Source organism: Antedon mediterranea, chromosome 6 (genome assembly GCF_964355755.1).
Source record: "Antedon mediterranea chromosome 6, ecAntMedi1.1, whole genome shotgun sequence".
In the NCBI taxonomy this organism is placed as follows: domain Eukaryota; kingdom Metazoa; phylum Echinodermata; class Crinoidea; order Comatulida; family Antedonidae; genus Antedon; species Antedon mediterranea.
The window spans coordinates 30,137,508-30,152,753 of record NC_092675.1 but is presented as its reverse complement, the minus strand read 5'-3'; the positions used below and the strand labels follow the sequence as shown (position 1 = coordinate 30,152,753).

General features: G+C 31.7%; 2 protein-coding genes across 2 annotated transcripts; one reads left to right on the top strand and one right to left on the bottom strand.

Moving 5' to 3' along the window:
* Positions 1-129: 129 nt before the first annotated feature.
* Positions 130-3,361, bottom strand: LOC140052572 (beta-1,3-glucan-binding protein-like). The gene is made up of 10 exons (XM_072098182.1): positions 3,313-3,361; positions 3,093-3,175; positions 2,839-2,913; positions 2,483-2,543; positions 2,154-2,336; positions 1,937-2,014; positions 1,445-1,562; positions 1,113-1,178; positions 722-863; positions 130-410 (listed from the first exon to the last, which is right to left on the bottom strand). The coding sequence occupies exons 1-10, from the start codon at positions 3,359-3,361 to the stop codon at positions 192-194; spliced, it is 1,074 nt and encodes a 357-aa protein (XP_071954283.1). The 3' UTR covers positions 130-191.
* Positions 3,362-8,839: 5,478 nt separating this feature from the next.
* Positions 8,840-15,013, top strand: LOC140052571 (beta-1,3-glucan-binding protein-like). The gene is made up of 14 exons (XM_072098181.1): positions 8,840-8,954; positions 9,394-9,495; positions 9,704-9,823; positions 10,125-10,205; positions 10,678-10,782; positions 11,257-11,336; positions 11,608-11,682; positions 11,912-11,972; positions 12,270-12,452; positions 12,792-12,869; positions 13,226-13,343; positions 13,463-13,534; positions 14,105-14,249; positions 14,686-15,013. The coding sequence occupies exons 1-14, from the start codon at positions 8,840-8,842 to the stop codon at positions 14,902-14,904; spliced, it is 1,554 nt and encodes a 517-aa protein (XP_071954282.1). The 3' UTR covers positions 14,905-15,013.
* Positions 15,014-15,246: the final 233 nt, after the last annotated feature.

The window sequence follows — 15,246 nt, the reverse complement described above, 5'->3', positions numbered from 1 at the left end:
AGAAATCAAAAAATTATTTTTTTATTTTTATTATTCACTTCAATTAAACATCAATGAATAGTATTGCTATGCCCAGCATAACATATTGCAATTATAGGTAATTAAGTGTAAAATATTTATCTTTTGAATATATTGTTTTTGATATAATTATTATTATTATAGGCCTAACGCAGCCAATCTTTGGCGCCATTTTAAAGCGACCACACTTTGACGTAATCGATCTGCATGGCTGCGCCCTCGCCATTGTTTTCAGTAGGGTGCCAAGTTTTGTACCAGGAGTCTTTAGCATTCCAGAAGTCCTTTGGTGCAGTCGGAGAGTTGTTGTTCCACGGTTTGGGATAATCGCCGTTCGTAAAACTGTCACTGAAATAATTTGTGCCTCCAACAGCTACGTTCATAACGATATAGAACTAGAAAATAGAATAAAATTGCACTATATGTTTGAAACTACAACAGACTCAACATACATTCTCATGAGGTGGTTAGCCACATTGTATGTCCGGCTGGTAATTACAAGAAAACGCATCTCATGAACAATAATAATTATTGATTATCATTTACCAAATCAGCATATAGAGGGTTGTTTCACAATTTTTTCGTTGCAGCCTTCACTGTAAACACTATCGCAAACAAGGGCGTGTCTCTTCAACGTTGTTAAAAGGTTTTAATTCGCATCATCAAATAATTGAAACGCTATTTACACCATGCAATGTTGACCTACCTCTTGGTCAAAGGGAGCCATTTTATTGTCACTGTTTGCCCATGGGTTTGCAATGTTTGGTGCTTGTTTGGCAAATTCTCCAAACTCCCAGAATCCTTCTCCAGGGTCAACATTCAATATAAGATCATTATCAACGTACAATCTGTTAAAATAAAATGTTAAATTTGTTTCAATCGGTACAGGTAAAGAAGAACTAGTAGTAACTGAATTCTTATCATCTTTTAATTTCATTTTCTTAGAACCAGTTAGGCCTATATTTTTGTTTTAATTGAATAACTGATGAGTATAGAACAGAAATCCTTAATAATTTCTTCAATTCAAAAGGTAGACTTATTACGGATTGTGTACTTGATTGTTTTAAAATTAGAACATACTTAAAATTATAACATACTTAATGCTTTGCTCTGTCCATTCCAAGCCATACGTATGAAACGTTTCCCGGAAAGTTTTATCATTCCTATACACAAAGGAACACAAATACAAATATCGAAGTTTATTAATGTTTCAATATAAAATGTCAAAAGAAAGAGTAACATAACACAAAACAATATTCAATTTCGAAATAGAATATAGAAACTACTTATGTCGCTTGGTCAACAGATCTAATGCTAAACGAACTACAGTATTTAGTTTCATGAGAGTACGTCTCTGTTGCATTGGTTCATTATTTAAAGATGTGTTTAATGCTGACAAAAGCATATTATAACAAAGGTATAGACTTACTTTGTTGCGTGAGTGCGTGGCCATTCGTTGTAAGGCCAGAATGGACCCCAGTGAAGAGTTGAACCCATCTGATTGACACCTACATCGTTTCCGTTTTCATCTTTTAAATTTAAGTTTCCTGAAAAAAAAAGAAGCTTATGTCAGTGTAACAAGTGCGTTGTTGATGCTTTTAACACTAATCACATGTAAGTTTAGGAATTTATAAATGTGTTAATTTAACTTCAAAATATGCTAAGACCTTCACAACGGAAAAGAAGAAAGAGTGCCTGTAGTCCTAAGTTAATGGATGTACCAACCCTACGTTAATAAAGGTGCTAATCCCACTTTAATAGAGGACGTAATATTCGGACAGTCTAAATTAAAGGATAATCGATCTATCTGTACTTAAAACGACTAACATAAAACATGCGTTAGGAGAAGATGCAATTCTGCCGTAATCCGGGCCGTAATCACACTACTAATCTCTTATTACGTAGTGTATTCTTTACTAACCTCTACTCTCCATAATATCAATCTCTCCTGACGCAGGCCATCCACCATAGGAGTTGTGCTTTGGAAGCAACCAAATTGCTAAAAAAAAAACCAGAATACACTACTACGTTAATTATTTTCATTTAAGCACATCTGTTTCCTTTCGCGTGCACTTGAACGTTAAGCTTTTGTCAGCGTCGTACACAGCTGATGGACAAAAACTGGCCTTTAAACTTACCTGGCCATAACCAATCACCAGTAGGCAACTTAGCATTGATTTCAACTTTTCCATACTTGAAACTAAATGAATTGACAGTTCTTAGACGAGCTGATTGGATTGGGTTGATGTAGTTGGCGGAGCTACCTGTACGCTGACAGCCATAGTAGTTGTTTCCGGTACACAAATCAGCAGGAGATGCACCTATACAGCATAGGAAGAAAGAAGAAAATAAAAAAGACGGAACAGTTTGTTATGTTGCCATTGGTGGCGTTCCCGTGTTCCAATACTTTGATAATTAAATTAATAGAAATAATAGGCTACACTTAAATCGATGTAGGCTTACTTACCCCAAAGATCTAAAGTCCCACTTGAAAGAAAATCTTCGTTATACTTATCGGAAGTCAGTGTCTGAAATTCAATTAAAAGGTACACATAATTATAAACAATAAATTGTAGGAATAATCCAGTCTGATGGGATATGGCTTGTTTACATTTGAATATTCGGAGGGAAAAATGGTCTCTAAAAAATTATCGTGACAGCCAATATTGGCATTGTGAAACATTGTCAAAATCAATCATTTCCGCCAAAAACGATTCTGCAGTCTGTAAAAAAACTTTAAAGCTAACTTATTACATTAATTTTGTATTTTTTGTTTAAAAACTCCATTAATCAAAATAAGATATTAATGATAACAATATTTACCGGTTTAATATACAATTTGCCGTCCTTTGTGTAACTATTCGATCGATTGTTGGTATAGTATTGAAACTCCCAATTCTAAAAGAAAAAAAAAATGATTTCTGATTAAATAAGTTAATAATATGATAAAACAGAATTAGAATATTAGTATAAGATAGAAATAATTAGCAATTGGTTTATATTGTATGATTCTCAATTTACCATACCAAAAGATTCCGTAACTAAATATTTAAAGCAAATACATTGTTCAAACTTACTCCACCACCCCCGGCTGTAATTTCGTGTTCCCAAACATCCAAGTTAAAGGTATCAAAATTGTCTTCGAAAATTAAAGTTTCCCCTACAGATGTTAAAAACAAAAATCAATTCATAATATTGTTAATTAATGCATAGCAAAACAAATTTTATTTAATAATTTAGCAAAACAAAATTGTTTCTAAATTTTTTTTTCTGAAAATTAAATTAATGTACAATTACCTGTAACAACAGCTAGGAAACAGATGAAAGTTGCTAACTTAGCCAGCATCTTGAATTAGTTCAGGTACTTAGCAAAACACAGCCTGTTTTGATCAATTCTGCTGGTCTACACCAGCACTTATATAAGCCACGGCTCATGCGCGTACCGCGTGTTCTATCACGTGTTTACTTCTAAGATATAACACTAAACAAAGACAATTTATTACATTTTATTTATCAGTTGAATTTGATGGGAAATTAGCCACATGCAAAATATTGAAATGATAACTTATTATCTGTTTATACAGTTATTATAATAATCTATTATTGAGGTTTAGTGTCCTAATCTTCACCGTTTTAAAATCCGTTGTTTACCATATTGCTTGAAAGTATAGAAATCCCGTAAAATTAATAAAGCTATATATTTTGGGGAGGTTTTTTGCTTTAACAACTTAGCCCTACATTTAGGTCTATTGAATATGAATGTGAAAGACTGAAGAAACGAAGAAAATTATACAATGTAAATTACGGAGTGATAGATCATCGTTTAAAACTATCTTTTTATTTATTTATGTATTAATTGATTTATGTAGACAATTGATATAAGTTACAGTATTTCATTTATAATGATGATTTTGATACATAAAGGTGTTTCAATCTTCAAGAATATGTGATAGGGACTAGACACGACTGGAAAAGCTATAGTACAATTACCCATTTGATTTGCTTTATATAAATATATACGGTAGTGAAAAAAAGAAAATTTCAATGTTGAACAAAACAGATACTATTATTGATTTATCTTGTGATTTCAATAAAATAGAATTTCATCACAAAAACCCTTGAATAATCGAAGGCCTTGCAATAAACAAATTCAGCAGGCCTAAATAAAAAATAGCATTCGACAAATTAATTTTGTATGTACTTTGTATTAATCTGAGATTGTGAATAAAGTTATATGTATAAATATTCATTCATTCGATTCCGTGGAATGATGAATCGCCAAGTGTTCGCTCTTCAATTAGTTTATATATTATATTGTGTGTAGGTATTAAAAGTTTTTATTCTATCAAACAATGTTAGAACAATTTTAAAAGATTGTTTTCTTTAAATTCATAAAAACAAATTCTACAAAAAATTAAAATATAATTTTGATAAAAAAGTGTTTTTAACAACATGCAATAGATGCATGCTAATATCGTGATTGGAACGGACCAACATAATGTGACGTCACTGGAAGAATGTCCCATATGTTAGTTTGATGATATCATACAAAACTAACACAACACATAACATTGCATATTTTTCTAAGTTTAATCTACAGTTATCATTATGTAACCAATATGCTACAAATGCTGTTGATGTGTACAATGATGATGACAGTGATGATGATGTAAATGGCTATTAGAAAATGATTTAGAACGCCACCTATCTCAATATATCAAATAATCAACAATCGTTATGCTCTTGTCGTTGTGATGTTACCACATAAACAAATCAATGCAATTCGTTGAATATATATTAGTTTTTAGAAAATATGCCTCAAACGGCGCTACAAAAGGTGTCATACAGCGTAAACACATATACCGTACACGTTGATCGATCGGTTTTACTTACTTAGGCAACTTACTTACTTGGATATGATTATGATTATAAGACTTAGGAAGTAGATATGACTTAACAAACAAGCAAACCCAGTGAAGGTGATAAACTTAATCATTATACTACACCAGCCTACTTTTATTACTGTCAGTTACCATAATTTCATTTTTGTTCAAAAGTTAGGTATACTTTTAACATAAGAATAAGTTTATTGCAACTTTTGAATCAGTTGAACCAATAATATGCACTGATTATGTTTAAATAACGAGAGGAAAGTCATGTTTAAACGTTTCTATCTTTATTTGATCATCTGAAATCAGTTAAATTATGATAAACATTTTAAAACTAAAGAATTTCCAAATAATATAATAATCAAAGGTTTGAAATTACCAAGTACAGCAAGCCTAAATAGAAAATAGCATTCGACCAATTTTCATTCTTTAATTCCATTCCGTGGAATGATGGATCGCCAAGTGTTCGCTCTTCAAGTTATATATTATATGTGCAGGTTGTTCAATCAAAAGTTTTTATTTTATCAAACAATGTTAGAACATGTTAAAAAATTGTTTTCTTTAAATTCATAAGAATAAATTCTATTTTAAAAACACAATAAAAACACTAGGAGAAGATTTAAAATGTATAATTGTGATGAAAATGTGTTCTACTTTTAAAAACATGCAATAGACGCATGCTAATATCGTGATTGGAACTGAACAACATAATGTGACGTCACTGGAAGAATGTTCCAATTACCCTCTCATATAAAAAAACAGAATTAATATAATAACCAAAGGTCTTGAAATAAACCAAGTTATAGCATTCGACCAATTTTTCATTTATTCGATTCCGTGGAATGATGGATTGCAAAGTGGTCGTTCTTCTATTATATGATTTAGAACGCCCCCAATCTCAATATATAAAATAATCAACAATCGTTATGCTCTTGTCGTGTGATGTTACAAGTAAAAAATCAATAAAATTCGTTGAATATATAATAGTTTTTAGAAAATATGCCTCGAAATGCTAGAACAAGGTATCGCAGCGTAAACACGTTGTATTACGATTTGATCGATCGGTTTTACTTACTTAGGCTACTTAATTTACTTTAATTTGGACTGCAATTCATATGTTTTAAACCAAAATTATGATTATAAGGCTTAAAAGAAGTAGATATGACTTAACAAACAAGCAAACCCAGTAAAGGTGATAAAGTTAATCATTTTACAGCAGCCTACTTTTTTTACTGTCTTTTACCATAATGTCGGTCGGTCGGTCTGTCGGTCTGTCTGTCGGTCCGGTATCACTATGCGTTTTAGCACGCGACTTATGGCTGTTGGCCTTGTTTTTTCAAAAATCGGTATACTTTTAACATAAGAATCATTTTATTGCAACTTTGGAATTAGTTGAACCAATAAAATGCACTGATTATGTTTAAATAACGAGAGGAAAGTCTATCTTTATTTGATCATCATCAGGAATTTCATAAACTAAAGAATTTCCATTTAAAATTCATGAAAAGGAAATCATTTCAAACATGGACATCAAAAAGGAGGACAGGCATTATATTAATACGAAATACGAGTTTATGGGAAAGGCCACAGTTTACAATAAATGTGTTTGGCCGACATTTAAAAATCAAAACTTTCACAATTTGAGAAAAAAAATGCAATTTCATAATATTATTTGTATTTCCTTATTTGTGTAATGATAATTTATTATCTTTGGCATAATTGTTTGAAAACTTTCACAATTTGAGAAAAGACCGCAATTTCATGAGATTATTTGTATTTATTTTTTTGTGTAATGATGTTATCTTTGGCATATGAAAAAATTATTGTCTGTCGTTCTGCATGTACCAATCACGTAGATAGCATGCACCTGTTGCATGTTTTAGAAACAAAAGTACTGTTATCAACATACAATTATCTTACATCTTTACTTGTTTATATTAAGCTATCTTCATTTTTTTTACTCTCTCAACCCCCTATTCACCATCTTTTGTTACTTTCTTTTATCCCAATTACCAGGGAGCTCATGTCTACGTTATATATTCTTGCTTATCTCCAATTATGGGTGTACCATAAACTGACTTTCAGTTAGTTTGTGGTACACCACATATGTCAGATCTTACTTGCACTCTGTAATTTCGTTCTAGTTTCTTTACTTTATCGTTTTGATTTACCTTTTATTTTTCTTATTTCATTTATACCTTCAGTGACTGGATGTCAATGAAGGTATAAATGAAATAAGAAAAATAAAAGGTAAATCAAAACGATAAAGTGTCATTTTTAGTATTCGCCCTTGCATTATTTTATTAATACAGTATAACCGAATGCTCACTGTATTAAGAACTAAGTTTATTTAAACTTTGCATCATCCTCTGTTTTTTTGTTTTCCTCATACACCCCATTCTCACAACCCAACTCGACACGTTTAGTACAATACAGTATGTGCGCATGGCCAGTGATCATTACTTTATATAAGATTATAATTAATGAGAAATAACTACTCCATAATATGCCTGTAAATTTGAATGCAGAGAGTGTGAAAAAGTACTTTTTGACTGCTCTGGTATCGGCGGTAATTAGAGCCACAGCCAACCATTTCACGTGTTGTCCTTAAACACCGATTTCAATAAGAGGCTCCGTCTCAAAACATAACATTGTAGTACAGACATATGGATGTTTTTTCTATTATATCAATTAAGGGTGATACGTTTAGTGTTAATGTGTACTTGATACATCATTTATACTATATAAATATTATATAATAACCTAAATTAACATTTTTTACTGCTGATATCACGCGATAGTTAGAGAATAAGACACAGTAATCTATTTTTACACCGATCTCAAAACATAATAATAGTTTAGAGTTAATGATAATAAATCATTACCATATAAAACTAATCATAATTAATTAATGATAGGAGTGCGCTATTATATTAATATAGATAGAGTAATAACTATATACAAATATTATATAATAACCTAAATTAACATATGGATTTTCTTAATTAAATTAACAATCTGATAAGCTGCTTGGTACTCAAACAAGAGTGATAAGATATATTTTATTGAATTAGTATTTGTTGACATTATATACTTTCAAATATTCCAACACGTGAATAGCATGCACCTATTGCATGTTTTAGAAACAACATTTAAATTTTATGTTTTAGAAACATTTACATTCGGATGTTTTAGAAACAACATTTACATTTTATTGTTTAGTAATAGCATTTAAATTTGGATGTTTTAGAAACAACATTTACATTTAATGTTTTAGAAACAGCATTTAGATTTTGATGTTTTAGAAATAACATTTACATTTGGATGTTTTAGAAACAACATTTGTATTTGCATCTTTAGAAACAACATTTTAAATTTGGATGTTTTAGAAACAACATTGACATTTTAATGTTTTAAAAACAGCATTTATATTTGGATGTTTCAGAAACACCATTTACATTTGGATGTTTTAGAAATACATTTCTATGTTTTAGAGAAACAACATTTACATTTGGATGTTTTAGAAAAACAACGTTAGAATCAACACTACAATATTTAGCATTTCTGTTGTTGTTATTGGAAAGTAGGCATACCACTGTCATCCATCAATAATTTAATACACAATACTGCATTGTCGTCGGTCATTGTTAACATATAAATGTCCATTTTCACTTTGATGGTCATTTTAGCCGAATATCGCATATATCAAATTATTGTTGTACATGTTGGGAAACGTTTCCAGATGACGAAATAATTATTATTATCATATCAAAGAACTCCATTGTTTAAATAGCTTATCATTATATTACTAATAAATTAATTATGAAAATCCATATGCTAATTTGGGTTATTATAATACTACTGTAGGCCTCTATATCAACGCACACAATACTATATAAGCCATATGTTTGAGTGACTCTGGTAAACCTTCGAGGATGGAGAGACAAATTGCTTTAGTGGTCTTAGTCCTGGCATCAGTTTCAGCCTACACCCTTCCTCCCGCTCAATTGTCATTGCTATCCTCACAAGGGCTAAGGATTTCAATACCAGGTATGTGTGTATTTTGTGTGCATAGTTTCATTAAAAGATGGTACATTTTTTCCCCTTTTCATAAGCTTTTTTGTTTTTATCGTTTAAACTTTAATTTATTTCAGCATTGTTGATGTTGATTTTGAGTTTTTCTTTTTCCATTTTGAATAAATATTTTACTGACATGTATGGTCATTGCTGCATATAATAATGAATGAGAGGGAGAGAGGTACTTTATACATTTAACCTGCAAAACCAAGAAACTGCCCAATGATGTGTACAATATACAACACTTTAACAATACCTTAACCATTTCCTATATACACTTATACTCTTGAAAAATATTTGGTCTATATTGTCTGTAGTGATAGGTCTATATTAAAAATGATTTAAAGATGAAGATGAGTAAATCTGTGAGAATGAAAACAACCCCATGATTACAATTATGTTTAATTGTCAGATGAGGCAGGTATAAATCTGTTCGCTGTACACTACAGCGTTAACAAGCCACTACCAGGAGTAAGTGCAGGAGATTGGAACTTTGACGTTAATTATCCCACAAGTAAGTCCTTAATTAATAACTCTATGTTTTAGTTGTTTTGTATAAAAATGAAGAAAAGTGTTTAGTGTCGTCAGTAATTCGCTTGACGAATAATAAAGTTCATACTTTATACTTATGCCTTTGTATAACCGTATTATTTGAATTGTGCGTGTTTTTTTGAGTTTTTTGTAATCATGTTTTATTCGTTTTTTACCTTGTCCTAAACTAGATGGTTATTGGGTTCATGAAAACAATAATGTCGTAATCAAGGAGGGAGACGTGGTTAATTACTGGCTTTATGTACTTTATAATGGATTTGGATACCAAGAACTCAATTTGTCTTGGAAAGGTAATATTAAACTTATACTTTTTAAATTTTCATGTGCACTTCCACAACAATATGGTTAACCTAAAAAAAGGTTATTATTAATTATTTTTTACACAACTCAAATGTTTCACCACCTGGTAGTTTCCAAACAAGTCCATATTTGTTTCCATGATTTGATCAACTGTCCTGTATGTTCGATTAGAGTATGTGTCGGTTGTGGAATAGGGATAAAATAGTTTTTATGTTATATTTTCTAAGCCCAAGAAGTTTAACGTTTTTTATATCAAAATATGTATCGTAATAAATGCTTTATCCCTTATAGCAGTTACGTCTGGACCGGCACCTCCAACTTCAGCGCCAAATCCTGGTGATGGAGATGACGTCACTACGGTTTCACCACCAGGTATATTGCTTTGTTTATGTATAGGCCTACTTTCATTTTAGAATAATCTGACCAGTTATACCTCTCTAGTATGTAATGCATTAATTGAAACTATACCGACTGTCGAAATTCTAAACAAAAGTTATCACTATAGTCGTTAATAACTATAAATTGAATCATTAGCAGTTAAATAGTTATTCTATTATCATAAAAAGTAACCACACCGGGACAGACCTAAATTCCACCTAACTAATCACTCACACACAGCTGGATCAGAGAGAATAAATGCGCCTAATGTTTATTCAGCGATCGTTTATTAATATCAAGATTAATAAACTAAAAATCAAACTTCTACAAAAATAGAAACTTTTAAAACATTCTGATGCAGTAGTAACTGATAGCTGATTTTCCAGTCAACAATTGTATTGGCATAGCAAAGAGATCATGTTTCATGTAGCATGATGTTCACAGCCGGCTTCTCTTTTAATTGTAGTAAGTGATCCGCCTAAACCTCAGACTACATCAGCACCAAGTCCCGGAGATGGAGACAACACACCTCAGACGGCAGCACCAAATCCTGGTACTGTTGCACCACCGGGTAAAGTAAAAATGATAATTATTGCAATCTAGTATTATTGTTTTATTGAATAAACAAAGGTTGCATTTGTTGGTTAATTTTCTATTTCAAAGACTATACTATCATTTAAATGATGTATCACTGTGTATTGGCAACAACAGCCAGTGTAAATGAGGTTTCTTTTTTTTGATGTGACGTCCCAAAAACATTAGCCACAATAAAACAACATGCACTACACTAAACTACAGTAAACCAACTCATTTATTCAGTAACAAATTAGTACGTGCACAAGGTAAGCAGCCGCCTCCCCTGATCTCGAGCGTGACTAAAATCCACGCTCTGTAACGCAGTACTAAAGCGTCTCCAAACCAATAATATGCAAATTTATGTAAATCACAACACAAAAATGCGAATCGACGAGGTTTTTTTCTTCTTCTTCTTGTTCTGTTGTTGTTTTTATAAATTATGATTTATATAAGCATTTTTTTTATTTAGGAACATTGATCTTTGAAGACGATTTTAAAACATTTGATCTGGATACATGGGAACACGAAATTACTGCAGGTGGAGGAGGGGTAATTCCTCTTTTTTTTGGTTAAAATTTTAATTTAGTTGCACTTAAATATGCCATGAATTAAGATAAATATATTTAAATTTATTCATAAGTTTTTCATTTCTGTATTTTGCTTTTCAATATACTAACACCGAGTCATCAGGCTCGGGGAACAATTGATTACAATAAATATCAGTCTTTCGATTTATTCATTATTGAATATAAAATGAGGAACAACAAGTTGATTATTCAAAATGAATACGACTATTTAATGTTTTTTTTTTTTTTTGTAGAATTGGGAATTTCAATACTATGACAACAACCGTACAAACAGTTACGTGCGAGATGGTACACTATTCATCAAGCCAGTAAGTTAGAACACACACTTGAATATATATTTTACGTATAAAATGCATCGTTTCGGTTTTTGAATTACTTCCGTCACTTTTATGATTTGTAGGATTAAAGTACATTTCGAAAATTAAACAAGAAATAAATCCAGAAAATGCATGCATGCACAAACGAATGTAATAAATATAGGCCTAACTATTGTGACGTAATGATTGCAAGCATTGTCGATTTATTCTTCATTATTAGACATTAACGGAAGATATGTTTGGTGATGGATTTTTAAGCACCGGCGTTTTAAACCTCTGGGGTAAGTTGAGTAAACTTAGTTATGCCATGGTTATGCACTGCCAAGTATTGACTTTTTTTATTTAGTTGTAGTATACGTATGAAACGCCGTAGGTGCCAAAATATTTATCTTTTTACTAATATTAAGACAAAACTCCGCCTGGAATCCAGACTATATACCAGTATATATAAGTATTAAGTAGAACTACTTACTTACTTAATTCATATTGGAGATTGACGCAATAAACTGATAATTTACATATTTCTGTTCATACAGTTTGACGTTATAATATATAGGTCTCTACTTTATGATAATTAGGAGCATCACCGGCTGATAAGTGTACCGGAAACAGTTACTATGGGTGTGAGCGTGGCGGTAGCGACACCAACTACATCAACCCAATCCAATCTGCTAGAATTAGAACTGTAAATTCATTTTCCTTCACTTACGGCCGATTGGAAGTTGAAGCGAAGATGCCAACTGGTGATTGGATTTGGCCAGGTATGTCCTTGAAAATGTTATTTATTTTATCCTCTAAAAATACAATGTGTGTTACGGTCCACTGCTTCAATTCCTGAAATGTTTATTTTTTGGTATTGCCTTAGAAAATAGGTGTTAACATTTGTAGACATTCAGTTCACTTATTCAAGACTCCCATCCCATTCATTATACCTAGGCATAATCTAAGTAGATTTTGGGAAGTGTTACAACCTGGAATAGTGACAAATCGACATTTAGCACTGTACATTGATGGTGATTATCACATAGGCCTAGTCCTAGACAAATATCAAAACATATTTCTAAATAAAGTTGATTTGTAACTTTTAACATTCTTCTTAGCTATCTGGTTGCTGCCAAAGCACAATTCCTACGGAGGTTGGCCAGCATCTGGAGAGATTGATCTTATTGAATCAAGAGGTAGTAAAAAGTGTTATTGCATAATCTTATAACCTATAACATTATTTCACTTTTAAGCTCTGTTTACACTATCACACTAGTTTGACAAAAAAATGTGATGTGCCCAAATAATATGCTAGTGATACGACATCATCATGTCCATATATGGGCACATCACATTTTTGTTGTCACATAAAGTTTGATAGTGTCGACAGAGCTTAAGAAAATGAAAGGATCTGAAAACATTACAGTAATTATCTTAACAATGAAATTTGTTTCTCATTTATTTATTTCTTATTTCAGTCATATTGCGTTTCAAAATATATTAACAGTGTTTTTATGTACAATCAAACAAAATCAATTTTGTTGAATAATAGGAAATAAGAATTTGAAAGACTACCATGGCAACGATGTCGGCGTACAAATGATGGGATCCACGCTTCATTGGGGTCCTTTCTGGCCATTGAATGGATATCCCAGAACACATGCTACAAAGTAAGAATGAAACCAACATGAAATTACTTAATATTTCAAACTATTCAAGCATTCTTAATTCATTCTACGACTTTTGTTCACATCTAAATATAGTTGACAAAGAAACTATTCTATTTTAGACGGTTGTCTAGCGGTACATTCGGAGATTCTTTCCATAAATACGCCATGGAGTGGACAGCTGACAAGATGCAGTAAGTCAATACTCCATCCAATATGGTGGCTGATGCCACCAGCAACAAGGAAATTACGATTTTAGTACAAACGACCAAACTGATGACGACATGGATGTTCAATGTACGACGTGCATACGACAATGACAGAACGCATTTTCGGAGCATGTCAAAAACAATGGTATCAGTATGGTGAGCGATAGAAAACCGAGGACGATAAATAATATCAATGTAGATGATGACTGAGATGCAATTTCGAAAGGCTAGATTCGAACTATGATTACGAGACTCAATTAGAAAAGTAGTGAATCCCGTTCTCGGTTATAATTGATACTTGTGTTCAAAGATTATTACACAAAATTACTAGTTTTAGTAAAGTAATGCAGTTTGTCACTGACGACAGCGGTAATTACGATGACGGCAGTTACAATGACGACAATTACGATGACGGATTACAAAGACGACAATTATGAAGCCAATTACGATGACGTCGGTGGTAAAAATAATATTAAGACATTGATTGTGAATGGCGGTTCGATATTTCTCGTTAAAAATGTATAGGCCTAATACTTGATAGATTTGTTATTTCAGGTTTTATGTTGATGATGAGTTGATTCTGGATGTTGATCCAGGAAGTGAGGGATTCTGGAATCTTGGTGAATTTTCACAGAACGCTCCAGGTATCGACAATCCATGGCAACACAGTAAAGGCAAACTGGTACCATTCGACCAACAGGTAAACTTAAATATTGTCACAGTACCGGTTTCAATCAAAGCATGTATATTATTTAATGCTTAATTAAAGATGTATTGTACCCCTGAAAAAATTATTATTAAAAAAAATATTGTTAAATATTCCATTTTAATATAACATAATAGTTATTCACAAAAAAATGGATCGAAAAAAAATGTATTTACCTGAAAAAGTGTAATTTAAAGCAAAAAATGGTCAAATTGGCTGCCAGCCAATAGATTTTTGGTTGAATTTTACCATTTATTTTGTCATTTTATAGGTGAAAACGTGATTTTTTTTCCCGGTTTTTTTCTATTGAAGTGATTAACTTGATTAAAACTACACAATAACGTATTCAAAGTCTGATTTAATTAATCTTCATTTTTCATGTTTTTGGGGGACAATACATCTTTAATATTCATTATTGCGTTTATTATAGTTCTACATCGTCATGAACGTGGCTGTTGGAGGCACCGCATACTTTAGCGACTGGGACATAAATTCTCCATATCCTAAACCGTGGAACAACAACTCGCCGACTGCAGCAAAGGACTTCTGGTTGGCTAAAGACAAATGGTACCCAACTTGGAACCCTGATACTAACAATGGCGAGGACGCAGCCATGCAGGTCAAGTCCGTCAGAGTGTGGCAACGTTAAGCATAAAGTAACGATACATAATTCTATTAACATATTCGCATTGGGTGATTAAAACTAATTTAAATGTAACATCGTTTGTTAACATATCTTATTAACACTTTTTTTCTGAAAAGAACGATATTGTTATAAAAAATGATATTTTAATTAAAAAGAAATTTAAATAAAATAAACTTCATAAATTGAAATTGTGTGGCTTCCAATTTTCCATGACGGTTTTTATTTTTATTTGAGTAGATTTAAAGTATATCTGATTATTATAGCCTATCTCTGATATCTGATATTATAGAGGCCAGCTATATCTTAATGTATATCGTATCGGAAAACGTTATATCTGTGTATATT